We start from the raw sequence: 23,621 nt of genomic DNA, 5'->3' as shown, positions 1-23,621 counted from the left end.
TGTCCTCAGCCGATCTTACGTTGCAAACGTTGAAGTTGATTGACTACATCTTCAAGAAGAAGTTATAGACGCTATGATGGATATAACATGGTGAACACCATTATAAATCTTGTAGATGTAAACATATTGTCTACATTGTTAGTTTATGAAAAGACTCTTTATCACTACTTCATTAACCACTTTAAGACAAGGTCAAGGTTAAGGGGGCAATTCTTCTTCATATGTCACAGAACACAACGGTACCCAAGTCTTGATATGAACACAAAAATGCAATTTCAGGCGAAATAAGAGAACAAATTAATATATGTGACAACGGCGAATACTTTTGTAGATTCCTGTGTGAAAAAAAAAGTAATTTGGTACAATCATTTAGTTTTGCACCTGTAAAATCGACAACAATTAGCAGAATTGTAAATTTGTGGCCGTTATGGTTGCGAATAGTAATAGATCTGAGTTAACTATATGTCTGAGTTTACTATATGATCTGCTTTTCATGAAAAATACATCACCCCTCACCTTTTTCTCTAAAATCACGGTGTCGGTACACATCACCTTTAATCAAAGTTGTAAAAAAATTAAACCCAGAAAGTTGTAAAACTAAGGTGTACCGGTGTCGTGTGCACCTGGCTTAAACCAGCCCTCACCTGCGCGGAGGTGACAACGCTTCAAACGCGGCATTGCGTAATGAGGTCCTGTCTCTTTGTCCCGCTCCCCACATGGCTCTTTGTGTCCGAATAATTACCTACCAGTCCCAGCACAAAGGGCTCCAAACGTCGCGCATTCACGCGCTGATCAGCCGTATATTTTATGAATGATTTGGATGTTAGTTCTGCCCTAGATGTGAACCGTACACGTATATCCTGTCATATCGTACACAAAAGTGCTCATTCAACTCGTGTGATATGAGAGTTTAGATATACTTATAGAGACAAAAAAGCCAGCGTTTTGAAATGCGTGCATACAGATTATTATCTTCGTCTACACGAAAAACCTCTTTGTAAAAATACTGTTCTTGAAAATATGACGAGGTTGAAGCGCTCGACAAACATGTACATTTGTACCTGGAGTATAAGCGAACACCTAATGCTTCATAAATTCGATTTTGATATTCTATTAGTGCAAGTGAAAGTGGTTGGCGGCGAACAATACACTTGAGCACACCTTGTACAAGAGAGTTTGTCCTCCGACAATCGTTGAGGGAGTGAGGCGACCGCTATTAATAGCTGGTAATATTGGTGTTAATTTAGAGAGTAAATTGATCTAGTAGAAAGTTCATATTTGGTTTAGTGGCTGGAGAGGGCGGTGTGTGGACGTTAGTTGACAGGTGAGGACTTCGGTCTGACAGGATTTTTGCAGACGATAGGAACGCCCTGGTTACCCGTACAAATACACATCTCTCACCCCAGTCAGTTGGGAAGGGTGCGTGAGGGGTATTAGGGACCGTTCGTTTCACCACAAGGTACAGGTAAAGCGGTCGTTTGATGCTTGAAGCTCCCCCTCCATACATAGAACGGCCGGATTTACGTCCCCATCCGAAAGGACGAATGCAACCTCACATACCGTGCCCAAGTATGGTTTGAATAATTCAACTTTTTGTATTCTTTTCTTTCTTCTTCGTTTGACAAAAATGGAATATTGACAATGACGTAACCTTACTATCATTGTTTCAACTTGAATTTTTGTTTGAGATCTTTAGCAAACTTGTTAAGAAAAAAAATGAAAAAATGTCACAATTTTTTTTCATCTCAACAGAAGTTCCAAAGGCTGGAGTGAGTCAGCAAACCCAATAAGTTAGAATTTAGAGTCAGCATTTATAGTAGAGTAGACATATTATATACTACTCTACATCATGTTTCTGTCATTTTGATGGTACTTGCGATTAGCCCTCGGGCCCAAACTTGCAATAAACTTATAGGACATTATATGATGTCCTTGCGATTACTGTTAAGACCCAGCCACCCCTCCCCCCACCACTACTGGACGGTCCCTGGGAAGTAGTGTGACGCGGCTGTTCTGGGTGCGTCCGTCCAGGTGAAAGGTGCACGGTCGTCTCGCGTGTTTGGAGAGACTTGGGCGGGAAAGCCTCGGCCACGCACCGCCGACCCCGTTTCTCACGCGACGGACATGTCTGCCTTCAACCACCGCGAGGATAGCCTCCATAGCAGGCTCTCCGGGCCTTAGGGTACAACTAATCTCCAAGCAGATCTATAGGTTGCGAAGACCGTATCAAACTGGCAGAAGAAGTATGTATCTTCCAGTTGGATACGGTCTTTGCAATCCAGTAGGCCTGCTTAGAGGCTAGGGTACAACTGCGTGCTCTCCAATAACTAGAATTTACAACAGTCTAAACTTTCACCTCTTACTCACCAAAGATAGCCTAGACCACAGGCTGTTTCAAGGGCACAGGCGGACTAGTCTAACTCAGGGGGCTGAGGCGAACTTGGTTACGGGCTGACTGCACAAACGACCCTGCAAGAGCAACAAAGGGCCCAGGGAGCCTGCTATGGAGGCTAGGAGATGCCTTCAACCATCGCGCAGCTAGCGACAACACCAGCAGCGCGAGTTTACACACCAACCAACACGGCCGCCCACCCAGCTCGTATAGCCTCTACCAGGCTCCGCGGATCGCTGGAAAAATAGTAGAAATTGGCCGAATAGAGTGAATACTATACTAAGGGAGTCGGCTACGGAGAGAGGGTCCAATAGGCGACCCGTGCAATTCCTATACCATCTTTCTAGCGATCTGTTAGGTAGAGGCTACAAGTACAACTCACACCCAAACCTCCGGAAGTATCTACCAGACTAACTACGCCGGCTAGAGGGAAATATTTGCCAGGGAAGTTTGGCCACCAGAGGCTTTCATTCGCAGGCGTAGGGGGGAATATTAATCTTACCATGAGGTGACTCTACTGCGCAATTTTTTTTTGCCGAATTCTACGATCCATACTCCCGCAGAAAGGCCTGGTGGAGGCTATGTATACAATGCGTACACCACCCAACCCTCCGGAAGTATCCTGCAGTCGTGACGCACTCAGATGATATGTCTCCCCACAAACAGCACACACACAAGAAAAACAGACCAACTTTTTAAAAGGGAACCACCTGTTAATTGGTTTGGTTAGCCTGGATGCCAGACTGTTTCCAGGGCCTACACAGGCCAACTCCTCGGCTCTAGTGCCAACATGCCCCCAATGAAACTTTGCCTCAGCCCCCCTGAGTTGGTCTAGTCTGTGTGTGCGCTTGAAACAGTCTGTGGTCTAGGCTATGTTTAGTAAGTCAGAGGTGAAAGTTTTAGACTGTTGTAAATTCTTGTTATTGGAGGGCATGTCAGTTGTAAAGTTAGCGAGACATCCGGTATGAGTCATACGTATGTGATATATGATTCGCATGCGGTGGGACAGGTTCAAGTTGTACTGGATTGAAAGTATCTTGTAGGCATATCGTCTGTAGGTGGACTTCACGCCCCCTCCCCCTTCCCTAGCCTTGTAGGCATATCGTCTGAGGGTGCTCTCTCCAAGCAGAGGAGTGGGTCCTGCCGGTTTTGAAGTGTTTTAGGCGTTTTTGTGGGGCTTTCTACTTTGTCATTTTTCAAATCTCACCAACCCACATGAAGAAACATCACAAAACGCCTAAAAGCACGTCAAAAACCAGCAGGACCCACTCCTCTGCTTGGAGAGTACTGTGGGTGGACTTCACGTCTCCCCTTCTTTGCGCCACACACACAGACACACAGACACACACACACACACACACACACACACACAGACACACACACACACACACACACACACACACGCACACACACACACACACACACACACACACACACACACACAGACACAGGTACTGCGGACGTGAATCACACTGCGTGTCTGTTTGCTTGTGCAGGCAGGAGTCTCCCTGGTTACTCTGTGTCAAGCTGCGCAGCTCACACGGCGCTGTGTTATTTTGCAAACACCGTGGTATTGTACACCGACAGCATACTGTCGGACAGGTGCAACGCACTGTCCCCATCACTCAGGACGCACCCTCCAAGCAGAGGTTAGGTTGGTTTTTGACGTCTTTTAGGCGTTTTATTGGACTTTCCATTTTGTCAGGTTCACCATCTAATATACAACACAAAATAAAAACTTGGAAAAATAGGAAGCCCGATAAAAGCGCATTAAAAACGAACTAAAAGGCCGGATCCGAACCTCTGCTTGGAGAGTATCAGGACTCCAACACGACAAGCTCATGACAAACACTAGTTACTCCGACGCACTCAAGGCGATACAGTTCTTATTATTGTCTTAAGTCAAGACGTTATCTAAAGACTCTCATCTAGTTAAAGGGGTAGCATTACTTTGAGGGAGGAGGGGGCCCTATCATGTCAAAGAGAGACAATACATTGACCTGTAGGACAGTTTGTGTAATTACGTAGGATTATTATATTATCGTCTTGCGATGTCATTTAAATGTTCTCATCTTCTATGTATTATCATCTTCTATGTAGCTATAAAACGTACTATTACTTTGAGGGAGCAGGGGACTCTACCATGTAAAAAAGAGCAAAGATTACGAAGACAGAAGAGATGATACAATGACCTATAGGACAGTTTGTCTAAGAAGCCCTGCGGTAAGAAATACCACGTTTGAAACCCCTCGCCTGGAGTCGTACATTCCATCTTCGGACGTCGGTTGTGCGACTGAAACAGGCCACGCGCCCGGCCAAACATTTCAATAAAGATGAAAATTCCTTTTTCAACTTGGTGATGATATAAAATACAGTAGCAGAGCTTGAGATTTTGTCTGATTTTTTTTTCTCGGGTACCGAGGTGCTCTGAGCGTTCATAGATATGTCAGCTTCACAGCTAGACTCCATATTAGCGGTGAAAAAAGGGTCAAAACCATTGCCGTCTATTCTTCACAAATGAGACGAACACAAAGGAAGGGATTTTGAGGCTATTGGCACAATTTTGTCGTCCACACTATGGCCTAACCGACCCGGGAGTAGCCCCCTTTGTGCACCATTCATGGTCAATTGGACTCCCGCTACTTCAAACTTGGGGCAGGAAAGGGACGAGGTGTATGGGGGAGGGGGGCAGCCAACCACTCTACTTTTTAAGATATATTTATCAAGGATATAAATGAATGGATTAGTATAATTTTTATAGATACAAGAGTATGATATGAACCGACTGAAGACTAAAATCGCATTGTTGTATGATGCATCTACTACATTAAACTCTATGCAAAAAAAGAGAGAAAATGTAATACATTCCTGACGCCTCATACTGTTATCAATATACTACTCTAAAGCAAACATATCTAGATTGTTTCAGACTACTGCAGTTAGATTACCTCTTGAAAATTGTTGGATATTAGCACTAGCTCAACTGTCATGTACTGGTACAAGTTGCCATACGTTGTACCGGTTAGAATCGTTGCGCAATAAAGTTCTTATTCTTTTTCATCATCTTAATAGAATTATAATTTCTTGACAAAAAGTACCCCAGAATAATTCTCCATCAACAAGAGAGTGTTATGTACGGTTTTCTTTGCGTCTTTTTTTTAAAGAATAATTTCAGATTTTAAGTCTGCGTCAACATTTGCTTAGCTTGAATGTAATAAAACTATCGGTCGAAACTTTAATTCAAAATTGGTCACAATCCTTTACCACTTGGAAACGAAAACCGGGTAAAAATAGACCACGTGTGTTGAGTGAAAAACGTGTGTTGAGTGGAACCCAAATCACCCGGAATGACAGGAAACTTGTTCTGTAGCCTACTCCGTGATTGTAGCGTAAGGGTAGCACGTAATCACCATCCATCGATTCGAGCCGCGCGATAATAAATGAAGCACCTCTTTCCAGACATCTTGTTTGCACACCTCAACTACCCATCTAACTCTAAAAGCCTACAGTTAACTGAATTGCCTCGGCACGCCGGGCAAAGAGAGAGCTAACAACTATATACATACTCATTACCAGCAACGGTGGTGTGTGTAGGTTTCCCCGGTGCAGGGTTCGAGTCCCGTCTCTACGCACGCAGGGTCGGCTGGCCCACTCCAAACTTTACACGCCCCACACAAAGCTATCAGCACTTCGTATCAGATAATATTGTTTTGGTCTGCAAAACTTGTCTTTGTCCGAGTCTAAATGGTGTCCAATTTGTGCGCTGAATGGCTTATGTATCGGTGTCGCAAGCACACAAATCGCCAACCCGGCACGAGGCGAAAGAGATACAACAACATAAGAGAAGAAAAACCTTACAAAATAGACTGCGAGCGGCGACTAGACAAAACCTCTTCAGAAACAAACCGACTGTACACGCGACTCTGTTGTTGTCTGTGTTACAATTACACAATCGCACGTCCTTCAATACTTCCTTTCTGTACATGTAGTAACTGTGCGACCCCAAACCAGCCCTTAATAGGACCTTAATAGTTGTAAAAGTGTCCTTTCTCCCCACCCGTCGGACCCGGAGAGTGGTTGTGCCACAGTCCAGGTGTACTCATCGCCCCTACCGGCCACTATTACTTATCAGAGCCCGTGTGTAACAACCGTCTGTAGCGATAAGGCGGACAAAAACGCCACCTTCGCTAAGTTGTCCACGAGGAAGATAAATAGTCCGGAAATGTACGAGCGTGTTGCCTCTTGCAAACCGTTTGACCTTTTTTTAGAGGAGATTTTCACCCCTGTGAACTTTAGAGCTATTGTTCGTGGGTAGGATAGTGTGACAACACTTTTATACCGGTGTGTATATACCTGTCTGCGCTATCATTTAATGACGACAGAGACTTTCTCCTATGTGTTATCAATAGTGGTCAGCTGTGGGCGAAATGGTCCGAGACTTTTAGACATTCAGCGTTGACCAAGGGACACCCACCGCTAGTGAGAAACGGCAAGGAAAAGGATGCGTAATCCACCAAAGTTTTCTTAACTTGGGAAAAATTTCGATTAGTAGGTTGTGTCAACATGTAGCTACATCCTCTGACGATGACACACACGCACACGTTTATTTTTACCCCGAAATCTTTTCTAGGATTTCTGCCCCAACGGTCGCTAGAACCAAAACATATTTCTCATCAATTGTCTATAGAGAAATCAACTCGCTGTTCCATAAATATCCATCCCCACATGTTGTGTAGCTTGTCACGGTCAATTGTTACACATCATATTACAACGATATAATTCGATTGAAACACGAGTCGACGCTTACAAATTGGGGGGAGCCTTGCATATCACAACATGTGAAAATTCCGAGCTTGAATGTACATGGAATGGATGTGTTGTTAACATTTTCATTGTCTGTGAAATATAGAGGTTGTTACAACTGATCTGTCCTTCAGGAAAGGTGGAGAAAAAGTGCCCGGAATTTTCCGTGCGTGCCCTCCGAGCCAGGTGCAAATTAATACATATATCAGCACGGCTCAAATTATCCCTAACGTTGGGAGACAGAAGATTTCTCTGAGGGATTCGACCGATTACCAAATTGCTTTTAGATGCGCTCTCAAATTGAAAATTGAAGAGCTTGAGAGAGGGAGGCCGGTCTCTGGTGTGGCACACATGATTAGGTTTGGTAGTCACTAAGGGCCTGGCAGCCCAAATGTAGAACTACTACCACAACTTACAGCGATCGTGTTTCGTTGTGTTGACTTTGCTTTTTTTCCGGGGACTCATGCGGCGGTGTGACGTGCGATTGTTCTGGCTTTTGTGTGCGAACTAGAAAACGTCGTTCCGAGTCTGGCACACAATGGGCACTTAACGGCCAATGTGGACTCTATTGCCAGCATTCCCCATGAACAATCGCGTTCGTATCATAGTATCATTATCACCCGTCTCGCCCGAAATAGTCATCATATTAAAGCTAAACGCTGAATATGATACCTTTTCAATTACCGATGATATTGCAATCAAATTCTGCTACGCTGCCTTTTCGAGGAAAAACAGTTTTATGTATTATAATGCAGTAACATTTGTGTCCTAGGTTTTAACGTTACAGACTATCGTTGCGTACATTTCTAAAGCGAAATGTGCAAAGAAGGAAATCCGTTATTTTCCCTATCATTCGATTTAATGACAATGCAATATTGATAATTTGGTTGTAGAATATGGCTAGCAGAAATCCCCAAGTCTGTTATTGTTAAAGCAGGGAGTGTGGACTTTGTTATTGTCACATGCCTTCGGGCGCTCGAAATGGTACAGCTAACAGATCGTCATTGACAGATAACTTCATCTATGGAACGTTCTAAATACATTATGTCATTTGCCATACTCAATACCTTTCCACTATGGGTTCGCATTCAACAGCCAATTCATTCAGAACAGTGCTTATGAAGATACAATAGCTTTAATATAAGCCAACAGTCAGTTGTTTTGCGTCACTTTTGAAAAGCGTCGGTTCTCACGTTTATAGCGTATACGGTGTAATAAAACTCGGTCTAAATTAGCAGTTCTTTCTAATGAAATTGAAAAGGCATTATTTGTGATGAAAAAGTTTTTATCGCGTCCGGTATGGAAGATATTAAACTGATATGAACACGGCCGGTGTAAGTCCGACTTGTCTGTGTGGGCCCCTAACATGTCAAATTGGTCCGTACTCGAGTATTATTTGAGTACAAGGGTTTTGTAAGTAATAAGGCGACCGTTCAACACCTCGCCTGAGATTTGTAAACCTGTGCCGCACGATCTAATCGCGCTTTCCGAGATAACAGAGCGGGCTAATGTGTGTACGCGTGCCTCTGTCGTCCCTCAGAACCTATCAATGGATTAATACATACACACACGTACTCATGCTCGCACAAACTAAAGAGGCCATAAAACACTTAAAACCTCCGGTTCTCAACCCCCCCTAAACATTACAAACACAGATAACGTCAATCTTTATTCTTAGATTTAACATTTTTGTCGTTCGTTATACCGTTAAGAAAACGGCGGGTTTGTTTGAGAAGTTAAAGTTGTGTATAGCTTCCAGTGCCCCCCTCCCACCCGTGTGTGCTGTGTGTATGTATGCACACCGGGAATGCACCAGGTGACTTTCTTGGATTGAATCGTCCTTCGAGACTGGGAGGATAATTGAAAAATCTATGTTACCACTGCGAAGCCTGATCGGTCTATAAATTTTGCATCGGGTCCTGACGCGGACCGCTCACGTTTCAGGTCTCTCCCCATACCTCATCCCCGGCCAACTTTTCCGTTTCCCAAGCGCTCCCAGCGCCATAAATAATGAAAAGGGACCCCCTAGGACCTTTAACCCCGACAGGTCAGCTTATCTATCTCTGTAACCTTTGATATTCATCAGGGAACTACGGGCGAAATGTATGCGGGCTTGGCTGAGGCGTCTTGGGAAAGCCACGGTTTTTCAAACATCTGTAATCTTTGGATGGAAACCCACGAAACTGGCATCAGAAACGCCAACACAAAATCACCCACGTCAAACGCGATAATTGTATCGAGGCATTTTCGATTGGAATTGTGCCAGGGTTGAGAAAATACTGCACTTTTCGTTTAGATATATACAGATGATATCTTGCAACAAGGCATCGCTATATGTTGTAGACATATTCAAAATATAGTCGTAAATAATCTAGGAAAATGACAGCTAGTGGCGTCGACCAAATTGTTGATAGCGAACTACTGTAATAGTGTTTATTAAGGCGGTTTAAGAAATGCAAACTATAATACTGTATTTAGTACAAAACAATTCTGTAAACATACCTTCTTCTGTGAGCATCTTCTCAGAAACGTAGCAATTATAACACTATACTTGTAACAAACTAGTTCCCCGGTATAAGAAAACATTCGTTGTTTTGAAAACACAAAGACGCGGCAGAAGTAGCAATTATAATACGATACTTTCCAAAACGTTGTCCTAGATATGGGGAAACTGTACTTGTTTTGAAAACACAAAGACACTGCAATCACTGGGTTGGTTCTTGTTTTAAAAATATATGTGTCATTTCCGTACATTTCTACAATCTGTGGCATTTGTTATCAATCTCATATATGTAAAATTAAGTGTTCAACGTTCCCTCAAATTCTGCAAATGCACACATGCGTTTCCTACACATCCAAACGAGGATAGTAAAGTTGTCTAATATGTTTTCGTTTTAAAATACTGTTTACGATTTGTTCTTTTTTACAAGGAATGAAGGATGGAATAAAAGAAACAATTTGAGAAATTTTGACTGTGCAAACCGCGTCTTTGTTTTGGTGTGTGAGATCATTTTAACCTCTATTGTGCGCATAGATTTGCTAAATTATAGATGGGCTTTTGTCATTTTTCAGGGGTCATAGGCTGTTCTATATAACAGTATGTTTTACATGTAGGGCATGCATTTGTCAATTTCACATTGTTAGACATGGAAATTTCGTACCCATATTTTTCAGAATAAACATACACATAATCAAGTAAATAGTGCAGTACCATACTGAGCCATAGAAATTAATTTCTTGGCTAGATCTAATTATAAAATGTCGTACTCTGTTTTTAAGACTGTTTGTGTATTGGTGTTTGAAATCTGCTAAAATTTCAACGTTTTCATGTATGCCACTTCTAATATTTTTCAGTATTAACCTCAACATCATCGAGTAAATAGGACAATATCATTTTGAACATTTCTCACTTAAACATTAATTTCTTGTTGAAATTGTTACTCTATTTTGGAGACTTTCGATTGTTTGAAAGCTGCTGAAATTTCAACAGTCTTTTAATTGATGCAACTTCTAACATGTGATTCTGTGTCTATTACAAAGCTACATTTTGAAGATATCGTTCCAACTGGCCGCAGAGTAGTTGACACCGACGCTGTTCCACCTTTCCAAAATCGTTAATAGTTCCTGTGTGTCTGTGAGAAGTAAACAGGTTGTATACGGCAGTATTTCCCCACGGTGGTGAGAGATGCCGCTCGGTCGATTACTAATTCGTCCTAATCGCACAATAGTTTCTGTCAGGGACACCAAACCCTACCAGCCCCGGCCCAAACAGCTCATAATCACGGCTTTTTATATCTTTTGACTGGGTGTAAGCAAACCCCAATGGGGGAATGTTTACCCCTAGGTCTGCAACAGCGGTCGGGCTATTGTGGAATCATATGTTTGATTATACTCGCAACAACACGCCACAATCGCCCCGTGAAAGATTCTGAAAGCGTGAAAAAAGAACCGGCCGAGGATTTACAGAGCAGGCGGGCGGGCAGGGTAAATACTGCCCGGCCGCTACAACAGTAACGCGCTACGATAACAAACAAACCGCCTGGGCTGCTCAAAGGGGGTTGAAATTGTGATATGTCCGACGGCATTGGTTGCAACCGAAGGGGAAACGTAAAGGTGGGGGTCCGGATATACGAGAGGAGGTTTTTTGTTGGAGGGGACATGCTATCTGGGACACAGTACACCGGGCCCCGCCACAACTTGTGTGGGTATGTGGCCGCCACCCGGGAAGGCATGAAGCCTGATAGTCGTCCTACAGGTAACGGATACCTGGGCACACCTGTGGGCCGGCACAGGTAGACAGGTACACCGCGCCGGATAGGTGTCCATCACCACCTGTACCTTAGGCCCGAGTTCCTCACCTGGATAGGCAGGTGTGCGTTTCCCGTACCTGCTTACGTTTACCTGTACCGCCTGGGATCGTGTACAACACACCTGTCCGATATACAGGCAGTGTCAGAGACATATGGACGTTGGCAACACCTGTATATTATCAACACCTGTATGTTATAATGCATAGCCACCATTTTAAGCTTTAAACGTTTTAAACGTTGTGGATTGCATACGTATATATAAATACGTATACGCCATACAACACACCTGTCCGATATACAGGTAGCGTCAGAGACATATGGACGTTGCCAACACCTGTATATTATCAACACCTGTATGTTATAATGTACAGCCAGCATTCTAACTTTAAACTTTTAAACCATTGTGAATGGCATACAACAACCCTCACCAATATACAGGTAGTGTCAGAGGACGTTTTCAACACCTGTATATGTATATCATATGTATATTCAACATATCAAAGTTTAAACTTTTAAACTTTGTGTATGGCATACAACACACCTGTCTGATATACAGGTAGTGTTAGAGGTAAATGGACATTTTCAACACATGTATATTATAATGTATAGCCACCATATTAAACTTTAGACTTTTTAAACGTTGTGACATGAAATGATTCTACATTTGTCAATTTTTACAATTTTTACCAACGGACTTTTTCACCATCTGTCAATTATAATGTATATTCAGCATGTTACTTAACTGCTGTGACATACATACATAAAATTATTTTGTATTTGTTTCCTTTAAAATTCTTACCAAAATTGTGCAAACCCCGCACAAATAGAGGCCTGATAAGAGACCCTATCGGTACAACTATATATCGTGTTGCCCCGGACCATGCACACCGGACTGTTTGTTCAGGGAGAGATTTTTCTCGATAATAACAAAACCAACACGACCGGCCCCACTAGGTAGGTCTACCGTGGAGACTGTGTTTTTACAGCTAGTGATTCTCTTACCACACTTAGGATAGAGTATCGAACGCGGGAAACTGCAAAGACAACAGTTAAAATTCAGGTGAAAGTATTACAGATGCAAGAGTTGAAATCACATTGGAGAGAAACGTTTCTGTGTCAGAGATATTAAAATAGATGGTAGGACTGCGGAAAAGGTCAGGTCTCCAAGAGAACGGCACACACAGTTGTCAAGGAGGTTTTTATCGAGCCACTCTAGCCCCGCACACCTCTGAAGTGGGCGATCGAAAAATCGACGATTTGGAGTTCCACTGCAACTCTGGCCCGTCTAGTCGTACTGGCGGTAATTTTGTGGGGGGAGGGGGGCACACTAGTCTTTATTCTAATTACACTAAAAGGTTTCCTCACAATATGAGAGTGATAATTAACGTGAAGAAAGTATGTTATAGTATTATAAGGTGTTAATGTACACACTTAAGACCTGTCTTTAGCGGATGTGTATTTTTTTTCTAGATTTTTGTTGAGTGTAGTGTCGGCATCTTGAGACTTAGAGAGGCCTAGGGACATCCTGTTGGAGGAGTCCGGGGTTTAAATCCTGGGTGTGGGTACTTTACACAGTCGATTGCCCGGCCGGTGTTAGGCGGCTCAGCCCGCCATGTTTACCGTGCCTGTGCGCCGGCGGAAATTTTCCCCGCGACTCGGGGCCAACGCAAACACAACTAGACGTCGCTATCAGCCGTTCTTTATCCGGTGGCAGAGATTTTTAACAGGGCGAACCCTACACGACCCCGGGACGATCATAAATTCATCAAAGTCCTCAACACCGTGGCCTTTTTTTATTCCTTCGGATGTAGAGGGAAATGAGTCGGTACGGTGGCGATGGTAACAGATTTCTGCCACACTTGTGGATGGGAACACTGTTCAAACAAGAAGCCAATGCATTAGCGTAGTGTCGGTGCCTAGTTGGCAAACAAGTCGGCGGTAGGAGTCGGTGAGAAAACGGTTAGGGGGGCTCAGTTCAGATATGCATATCTTCGGGTCAGTGGAAAAACTAATACCTGACGTTAACACCACATCCTGTAGGGCTAGCCGCCACCGACACGGCAGAGAAAAAAAAGGATGTTCTGAAATTCTTCTTTCTCTTTCTGTCTAACACTAACAGCATACACATCACTGTACACGGAGAATAAAGGATGTATTTCAACACGCGCGATTATTCGTCGCAACCCCCTTTTATTATTACATTTTCCCTCAGGGGTAACAAAATAATCGCTCACTGGAAGAAAAATACCCCAATCTGCGTACAGATTCATCAGGCTAGTAAATAATATGGCAGGTCCTCAATTGGAAATATTACTTCAATCAAATGTTGATCTGTCCTTGTCTAGAATACCCCAGGTACCATATTTATAGTTGGAGGTATTAGTCCACATATGTTTGCATTGCAAGTCGGCTTAACCCGTAGAACTGTCAGCCCGGGAAGGAATTATTCTTCAGTCAACATGATACATTTTGACACGGACATCAAGCGGTCTTGGTAATCCTGTTTTGGTGTAGCGTTTCGGGTGAAACATTGGGGAAATTCTCCGTGAAAAACGCGGCATATTTCGTTTGTAACATCTCCGTTGGACGCGATTTGTACGCAGAAATTTCTTCCACCACATGCGGTTATGAAAAACGACGTCCTCCCGCCTTTGGACAAATAATGACGTGATTTGGTGTTACATTTCATAGAAAATTCCGACCTAACATCACCCATTTTCTCTACATACATAAACATCGACGATACATAATTCTAATTGATCTAGTATGACATCAATTCGAGAGGAGAGCCTGACACAAAAGGAAATCGGACGGGAAAATTTTGCAGAAGAAATTCGATCCTTACCGCGAAATCCCGTCATACGGCGTAAGCCCATCAGCTTCCACGGCGGCGTCAATCCGCAACACCAACAAACTAAGCACCTTTCTGTGGGAAGACCTCTCCTCTAACCGGATTTAAAACCACCAGAGAAAGATGCCCCGGCCGGCTCCCTCAAACCTCTGCCCGAAGTGATACTTCTTTTGAAACAGTTGCCGATATAAAAAGCACAATATACACGGTATAACATTCGACCTATTCTTTCTTTCGCGCCACTTTTGCCGTGAACAATATGCCTAGGGTTTCTCTTGAAAAGAGTCACCCCAGGCCGCCAAATGTTTGCACAACTTCGTCTCACAACTGGAGAAAAGAAAGGGAAAATAGGGGATTCAAAGAAACTACTGTGTGTGTTTTTAAAAGCCTACGGAAGTGGCGAATCGGCAACAATGAAATAAAGAGCTGACGAATTTTGACACATATTCGATCGCCGCGAACAAGTCGCTATTTTGGTAATTGATTTTCAAACGGGCCTCTGGGACTCACCTAGTTTGGGTAATAAAATGCCGAAATAGGAATATCACAGGGACAGTTTCTAAATCCTCAATCTTTTATATCGTCAGCTTTTAACACTATATAATCTTAACCCCACGCAAAAAGAACATAATGTGTTTACATGTAATTAGGGCAGGAATATTACGCTGAATGTAGTTACACAAATGCGATGACGCATCAAATTATCCAGACTGTGAACGAATATGTTACAAAGATCCACAGCAAGCCGATTTTTGTACATCTCCAGGCTCGGAGAAGTGGCAATTGTGTTCTTTAGTACCTCTACTGTCAACAGAACCACATAAATGTTTGCGAATGGCGAGAGAGAAGGGCGGGGGAAAGAAAATTTGTTTGCACGACAAGTGGTTAGGCCCTGCACGCGATTTCCTACCATCTACCAGCTGCTGAACTGTTCCAAACCACTGTGTATTCCTGCTAACCCATTCCAACTTGTAGATTTAGGAATCTCTTAGTTTTAATGGAATCGTGCAGAATCAAATCTATGTCAATATAGGTAATACAAGTCTAGTAGTATCCACAGCGTTCTGTTAGCTATATGTAGTGCTGATATGATATAATTTCATCTTCTGCGTAGCCAGAGGCGCAGGAGAGAAAATACAATTTCTGCTAAACGTTATGATATAAAGTGATCTCGGTTCTAACTCGGTTTTTCGTGAACAGATTTAGAGGGGAAATACACACACACCCCCTGGACTGCAATTATGGGTTGTTGTTCTGCCGACTCATGCATAAGCGACCACCGGGAGGTCTAGAGGTGATTTACGGAAAAAAATTCACATGCTCCCGCTGTAGTCATCAAGTGCGGAGCGCCGAATGGACATGAAAGAAGCATGTGCCAATGACGTGCTAATCTTACACCTCACACCCCTGCGGCCCTCACTTTTGTTGTAGGACGGTATTGTGGGAAATTAACAAGACAAAAAATATAAAGCACAATTAAGTCGGAATCTCCCGTCCGTGTTTTGTTGTAAACATGACCCCTACTATGCCTCAGTGATCATGATGTGCTCTCCGCGCGTTTTCTCCTTTTTCTCTCCCCCTAATTCTGTCTGTGTGGTTGGCTTGATGCGTCACGTTCAGCCGAAGTTAGAAAGGTGAGTCAAAGGCAGACATCCTGGCCATTTCCTGGGGTAAAAGTTTGTGTTTTGGCGGGTTTGGAGAGTGGGTAACAGACGGAGGCGCTACCACACTCTCCCAACCAGCTGGCATCGTGTCAGCCACCCTGGAATTTATATGGTTCTAAATAGACGTGGGTACATCAAACATAAAAACATGTCCAGGTGCTTCAGGGCCATTTGTTCAGCTATACTCGTCAAACTGTAGCCTTTCACTTCCCCTCGGTGGTCGCCCCGTAACCGAAAAAAAGAAGAAGAAGGAACACACCCTCCCTCCCCAAACACGTACTACCAAAACCCGAGGAGCTAGAAGAAACCTGTTGGATCGGTGCGACCAAAGTAGACCAATTTTCGGATTTACTCGGCTGGGCTCTCAAAGTGGTTTGGTGATTAACACGACATTACTGTGTATCACGCTATGGATGTATTATGGATAGTTTGAGAAATGAGGGAGGGGGGCTGTAGTATAGGCGAGGGTAAAGTACAAGTTACAAACTACACACGACATAGTTTCGTCTCGGCAGAAACGGCCCTATACCTTTGGAAGACAAACACAGACCCGAGATACTAGGGGTCAGATATTCGTGGAATGCACTTGGGGGCACGTTACCAGCCTGTCATACCAGCTAAGGTGAGGAAGTAGAGACGGAAAATGAAGCCAAACGTATTCTAGCTGCGTTGTTTCGGCCATGTGAACCGCCAGCCTGACCGACGTTACTACAACGGGCCTGTCGCCGTCCTACCTAGCAGCCGCCGAGTGGCACTTTGTAGCGCCACGAATAAACAAGAAGGTTTGGTGGAAAAAACAAACGAAACCCGTCTCCTCCCCAAAACCCGATTACCAGGCCTGTACACATGGCGTATTGTCGCCATTGTTTTTAACAATACCTTATTACCCGTCATCAAGAGGGCACACGAGTATAGCGAACAAAACCTTCAAATTCTTACCTACATAATGGCGATAATACGTATGATTGTAAAGAAACCCTACTACTCAATAGCACTGAAAGGGTTCGCTCTGAATGGCTATACTAACAAAAAACGCTACAGAGAAATACGGCGCCACACGATTCTTTCCTTTTTCAACAACTCGCTGTCAATTTATTTCTCGACTTCTTCAAAAACGGAACGCGTCAACAAGTAGTTAGAAACTGTGCCGATATATTTACAACTCTTGGCTCTGAGAAAGAAGTCCACAAAAATAATTATTCAAATAACTTCACAACACTGAATAACATTACAACTGAATTGTGGAGAACACAGCATAGGAAAATAAAACCAACAAACACAAGCAATATTTCCTCACAAAAAACATTGTCGTCAAATAGCAAATAGAATAAGTTCAACAAACTGTCTCATGTGGAAAAAAAGTTTCTCTATAAATTATATTTTCTTTACAACTGCTTGGAGCAGTGGCACTCGGAAAAACAAAATAAGAAGTTCTTTTTTCGCGCGGGAAACTTGTATCCGCACAACGTTGCGTAGACTGTCTATAACTTGTTTCTGTTCAAAAAGATATATCTACAACACACTTTGTCATCTAGCAAAAACACAAAATCTTCTTAAATAACAATAAAAATGTCCAAAATTTGTACAACATATAAACAAACGGCAGAGTTAGGTCGAGAGTCGCTTTGTGCAAAAAAAAGTAAAGTGAATCCTAGTTTGACACCAGTCGTGTGGTAGATGATATAAGTCATAAAAACTTTCTCTCCCTACAAGGGAAAAAGCTCCGATTTCAGGTTCAATTCACAGCATGATTGACTTCGTTCAAAACGAAAAGAATTAAAACAAAACCTATGGCTATGACAATGTACCCCAAAGTCATACTGAATACACGGGTAAACAACACCCTATTGAAAAGTTGTATGAGGACATATGGATGCTCACATGTGACTGAGGGGAACAGTACCGTTGACCCCGACTGAGTTCTGATAATGTCCTTGCATACTGTGCAGCCGGCTCTGTGCGTTAGGGTCGTTGGCATCCCCCGGAAGGTACATCGAGATCATCTCTCGCAGGTCGCCGGGGCAGGGGTTCCTCCCGCGGCCGTCTGCGGGCGGCGTACCGGTCGGTGCTGCGGGGCCGGCCTCGGTCTTCACCGTCGTGAAGCCCGGCGGCATTTGGCTGCTCATGGTCTGCGGCGTGGTGTAGTGGTGCGAGTAGGGGTTGGTGGTGTAGCTGGAGCTGGAGTAGCTGGTGTAAGAGTTAGTGGTAGCCATGGGGTAAGGTGGAATCTGGCCCGACATGTCGTACCGTGGCGGCAGGGACGCGTTGGACGCCATTTGGGAGGCGGTCTGGGCAGGAGAGATGCCGGGGTGCGGGTAGGCGTGCAACTGGTCCTGATGCATCATGTGGGTATACGCGTTATTGGACATGTACCCGTTCATGTGAGCATACTGGTCCATACCTGTGGCGATGGTACGCTGGACTGGGGCCCCGTTGGCGGCTATCAGACCACCTGGCAGACTGTATTTGTCCTTCTTCATCAGGGTTTTTGTCTTCCTCCTGGGCCGGTACTTGTAGTCGGGGTGTTCCTTCATGTGTAGGGCACGTAGCCGCTTGGCTTCGTCGATGAAGGGTCGCTTCTCGGCTTCTGTCAGAAGTTTCCACTCGGCTCCAAGACGCTTGCTGATCTCCGAGTTGTGCATCTTGGGGTTTTCTTGGGCCATTTTCCGGCGCTGTCCGCGTGACCACACCATGAAGGCGTTCATCGGCCGCTTGACTCTCGACGAGTCGTTGGCGGCTTTGCTGCCGGGCGAGACTGCCCCCGAGGTCGGCGGCTTCAGCTCCGTCGGCGACGAGGCGGACGGCGGTTGACTGGGCTGGGCCGGGTGCACGGCTGTCTCCATCATAGCGAAGTACCTACTAGTAGCCAGCACGACTGAAGTTCGTGTTGTTGTTGGGAGAAATGGAGAGGAGACAGGAGACGAGTAACAAGTTCCCGACCGCTGCGATGTGGTACACAAGACTGGAATACTATGCGACTTGTTTCGTGAGAACACTCGATATTTTGGGGGGCAGTTTGCCTATCACGTCCATGTGTATTGATTGGCAGTGCGCAAATCACTTAGCAGTCGACCAATCAGAGGCCGGCATCCTGACAGCCATGATGAATAGTTATTTAGTTATGTTGCCCCGTCAGTGTTGGTGACAGGTGACGTAGCTAGGTGGCGGGATTTCGCCGAGTAGGCGGCGCTTCGGACCCGGGCTCGGCTTCTCTATCGATCACCGATCGAGGCCGCCGCAAAATCGAATTCAGTTTTCTCCAGTCAGCTGGCACAATTAGGCCCTAATCATTTTTGCCTAGGAAATGAGTTGTCAGTCCGCCATGATGGAACCACAACCTACAGCTGCAGGTGTTTACTTCGGGCAGTGTGATTGACAGCTCACCCACGTGCCAATCAAATGACGTCATGTGACAAATGCTTCATTCTCCTTTGTGGGGGTGCCGTAGTTGTGGTGATGGCATATGCAATTAGGTCCCCACCGGCCGGACTGCCGGGAAGAATGTCACAACGCCTGTGCTGATTTATTACCCCTCACCGTCCCGTCCAGTAGGGGGAAAGAAATAAAAAAGAAGTAGGAGAAAGCGCAAGGGGAGCTGCAGCGTTACCTGGGCGGGGAGGTGTGCAAGGTGTGCCGAGGGGCGCGCAACCCGACCCCGGTCTCGCCTTTCCTCGCCGCGATCTCCTAGCGAAACACGAGGAGTTCAGACTATCGGATTTTTCCACAACAAACAGTGGCAGGAAATTCGAGTAATGATCGGCTGGGCCTTTGCTCCGCCCTTACAATAATTAGCATTTATCGAGCATTCATCTCAACGCACCTCAAACAGTGAAGTTGTGAGGTCTGAATGGGCCTGATGTTTAAGTATGGACTCTCTAAAAGAACCCAAAATATGAAAATTGGATAACAACAGGCCCTCACAGACGGTAGAGTGTCGATTGGACCACTTCCTACACGGTGTTTTGTCCTACATGTAGGGTACACGAGCACGCACTCTGAAACAGTTGGTTGCGGCCATTTTCCCCTTCCCTTGGTAAGACTAAAGCGAAGCAGTGCCGACTCCTGTGCGCCTGGCTTCCCGTACCATGACTATCCACACGCAGTCGTACGTACTTTAGATTTTTCTCTTCCCCTTTATAGCCTAACCCGCAAATCTACGCGTTAAATCCCGACAAAATTCCCAGTGCGGGCGCTTGGTAAGGACTCGGGGGGCACATTTCGCCTCGCCGGTAGGACCTGGAGGATTAGACGGAATATCTGGGTAAAACAGATAGAAATTAAAAGATAGGGGTATGGCGTATAAACGATAGGAGTGATTCGTCCCGGGGGAGCCGGCATCCAAATCTATTACGCCGCATGATCCGACGACGTGGGGCCTAATGTGATGCGCAGTGGGACAGCTTGGCATTTCTCTACACTACGCGCCCTATTACCCTTGTCCGCGCTAAATTAAAAATGCGCGGGCAGATTTCTGTGAACCCCGGATTTCCCCCGGCTTCAAAGTTACCCCGACCTACTCTCTCGGACCGCGCCCAGGTGGGATTCGAACCGATACTCGTTAGTCCAGCTCGGCTTTAGAGTTGTATTGTACAGATGGACCGGCGGTATTCCCTGGTCCCTTCTTCACATAATGAGGAGATTCGGACGGACCGTGGGAACGCGCTAACGCTGATCCCCTCGCGTGTAACAGGCGTGTTTTTCACCCGAGTGTGGGGGAGGGGTGGTACAACCGGTACTACAGACACACGCGAAGAGATATACCTCCCGATAGCTATCCACCGTACTGTGCAACATTCCATAGCACAAGTGTGAAGTAGGAGGGGGGGGGGGGGAACTCCAACAGGTGTGACAGATACATCCTGTGTGCCAAACTACGTGCCGAAATGGACCGAATTCGCCGAAAAACGGATGTACAACCAAAACAAACGCATGACTCAAGTTTAAAACTCACATACAAGTATATCTAATATCACCTAAAGTAAAGGGTGCTAAAAGGTTCAGCGTGGTTCGGGTAATTAAAATCTAGAGGCCACCAACATTGCTCCCGACCCCCCACTAGTGGTAAGAACAAAGACACATTTAGATAGCGGTGGCCGATCGGCTGACGGGATGGAGTGTGCCTCACGTAAGATTACTTACACCTTACTGAGATAAGTTTCCCTCCACAGGTGGAACACCGGAAGCGAGAGAAACTTTTGTTTCTGTCTCCGTCAAGCACTTGTTCTCCTCAAGAGGGGATGCCCCCTTTAACGTTTGGAAGATGCTGAGACGGAACACAAATACGTTCAAGTGCTCGTCCTTCCCGCCTTTTTTTCAAAACAAAGACTTGAAGGAACTGTAGCCCCAAGACGAAGAAGTTAGCTGAAGCGAAGGATTTTTCAACACGCTCCCCAATTGTAAGGAAACACGGCGCAAAGCTTGACCTAAGGAATTCTAGACAACCTGGTGAAAAAGGTAGAACAAGAGGAGACACGTGTCGTGTTACCCTTCCATTTTACCCCGCCGTGTCTTATACCAACACGCCAAAACCTTTTAAAAAACACACTTTCAATCTCCTTTACGCATCGAGATTTTCAGGCTGTCGCTTTGGGCATTTTAGACAACGCTAGCATGGTAAATTACGTGTAACAGTACACGGAACGAAACCACTACAACCCACAGCTACAAATATCGAATTATCATAGCCTAAATTTTTCAGTCAATCTGGGGGAGTAAATTACAGCACAGGTTTGGTAGCGGGGGAGCCGCGTTGAGTGACAGCGACAATTAGTCCAGTAAATTAAGTCGGAATATTGGCTTAGACTAGTGCACAAACATAGAGCCAGTCCTGGGTACCCAGTCTTACCTAGTTGTTGGGGACAACGCAAATTCTACGTTGTTTCATAAGATATCGTAGAATCATAAATAAGAGGTACACGGCTAACATATAAACTTGGTACAGAAAAGTACACCAGAAAACAGAGTCGGTAAAACATAGTAAATCCAACAGTTCTTGGGTAGAAGACGCGTGTACTTCTTAAGACAGGTGGATAAAGGTATGGGCGGGGACGTGGCAATGTAAAGGTGTTAAGGGGGCTTGAGAAGACCCCGACCCTAGGCGATGGCCCTCCAGCCCATCTCCTCACCACACCTGCATGTGAGTCCACACGTCAGGCCCGATGATTTGCTACCTGTAGGAGCGGAGAGCTCCTCAAACGCCGCGCACAATGAAAACGTGGTAGTAAAGACCGGCCGCAAACACTCTAGACTATGGAGTCAAAGGGGAGGGGGAAGCCGCTCTTTTCACTCAGTGACAAGGGATGATTTGTACCTATTGTTTAAACCTACACAACAAACCGTCCGCTTAGTTTATGGACTACCTTACAAGACGTGTGTGTACCTGTTTCCTCGAACAAAAGGGAACAACGGTCGCTACACTATTCACAAACACTCGGCGTGCGCTAAACCCACTGTTTCCTTTCTAAAGGCCTATAGAATCTCTATTACACAGAAACAAACCATGGAAAAAGAGAACTCGACGGAGCTTGAAGTTAAAGCTTTTGGGTATACACAAGTTTTAATAGCGATGTTGACATCTGAACTGTACTTTTGCCAACACTTGTGAGTTAGGATCTAGATTGTTAGCATAACTATATACATATACATTCCAGATATCATAAAACGCGTAAATATTCAAAAGCCAGGGAATCTGAACGAAGTTATAGCAGGAAGAATTTAGAAATAGATATAAAACACCCTTTTTTAAAGCGCACACTTTTAAATCTGTATAAATAACCTGTATAAATAAATCATAAACTACAAATTGTTAGTTCTCTTTAAACATTTCATACCATAATCTATCGTTGTCAGGACGCAAGTGATATACATGAACTACTATACTTTAGAAAACTACGTTCTAACACGTTCAGTGGACCCAGCTGGCGTTATATCAAGCACCGCCTCAAGCCTGTAAATCAAATGTCACTCCCGAACTATTAAAGGCACAGAAGTGGGAAGGAAACATGGTAGAAAATACGTCTAGATTTACATCTTTGGCTGGAACGTTCCTGATTATCTGTAGTGTATGTACAGCGAAGTGAAATAGCAAGGAATGTAATTGTGATAAAGATTTCGTCCATGATATCATAACCCCCTTCCTACGAAGTATATTATTCCCTTCCCCCCCCACACACTACACCCCCCAACAGCAGACTGAAGGCTAGTGCGACCCCCCTCCTTCGAAGCTAACCCCTCGTATAAAAGTGATAAAAAAGTAATCACCCTTGAGTAACTATTTTTGGCGTAATCACCCTTAAACATAATCAGCAAAATAATCCTCCGAAAAATATCTCTATTTTAGGGGACCGTTCGATAAACATCCATACAGGTGAAGTAAAACTAGACAAAATTACAAATTTTTATATCTAAAATTGATGAAGAAAATGTCCATAATGTCAATCATACGCCCTTGTTTTTTGGGGAGAAATATTGATAAGCCCCTTGGGTATTTCCCCTCCTACCAGAGGAGTAAATGGTTTGTCCCTAAACATAATCAGTGCTTGAGGAACCTTGAGTGCGGTTTAATTGAATTTAAGGGGAGGGGAAGGTTACCCTGAGTAAGG

General features: G+C 44.5%; 1 protein-coding gene across 4 annotated transcripts in view; it reads right to left on the bottom strand.

Annotated features, from left to right (window-relative positions):
- LOC136422586 (transcription factor Sox-3-like) overlaps positions 1-23,621 on the bottom strand; it is an 86,170-nt gene that overhangs the window by 20,556 nt on the left and 41,993 nt on the right. The window contains exon 1 of one of the 4 annotated variants that reach the window (XM_066410386.1): positions 14,351-19,038. The exons of the other annotated variants lie outside the window; for them this stretch is intronic. Within the exon in view, the coding sequence (XP_066266483.1) occupies positions 17,898-18,866 (969 nt within the window). The 5' untranslated portion in view covers positions 18,867-19,038 and the 3' untranslated portion in view covers positions 14,351-17,897. Of the gene's footprint in view, positions 1-14,350; positions 19,039-23,621 lie in introns of those variants that run through there. 4 annotated transcript variants of the gene reach the window in all.

This window comes from Branchiostoma lanceolatum, chromosome 17 (genome assembly GCF_035083965.1).
Source record: "Branchiostoma lanceolatum isolate klBraLanc5 chromosome 17, klBraLanc5.hap2, whole genome shotgun sequence".
NCBI classification, from domain to species: domain Eukaryota; kingdom Metazoa; phylum Chordata; class Leptocardii; order Amphioxiformes; family Branchiostomatidae; genus Branchiostoma; species Branchiostoma lanceolatum.
Note: the sequence above shows the minus strand (reverse complement) of the source record. Positions and strands in the feature narration are given on the sequence as shown.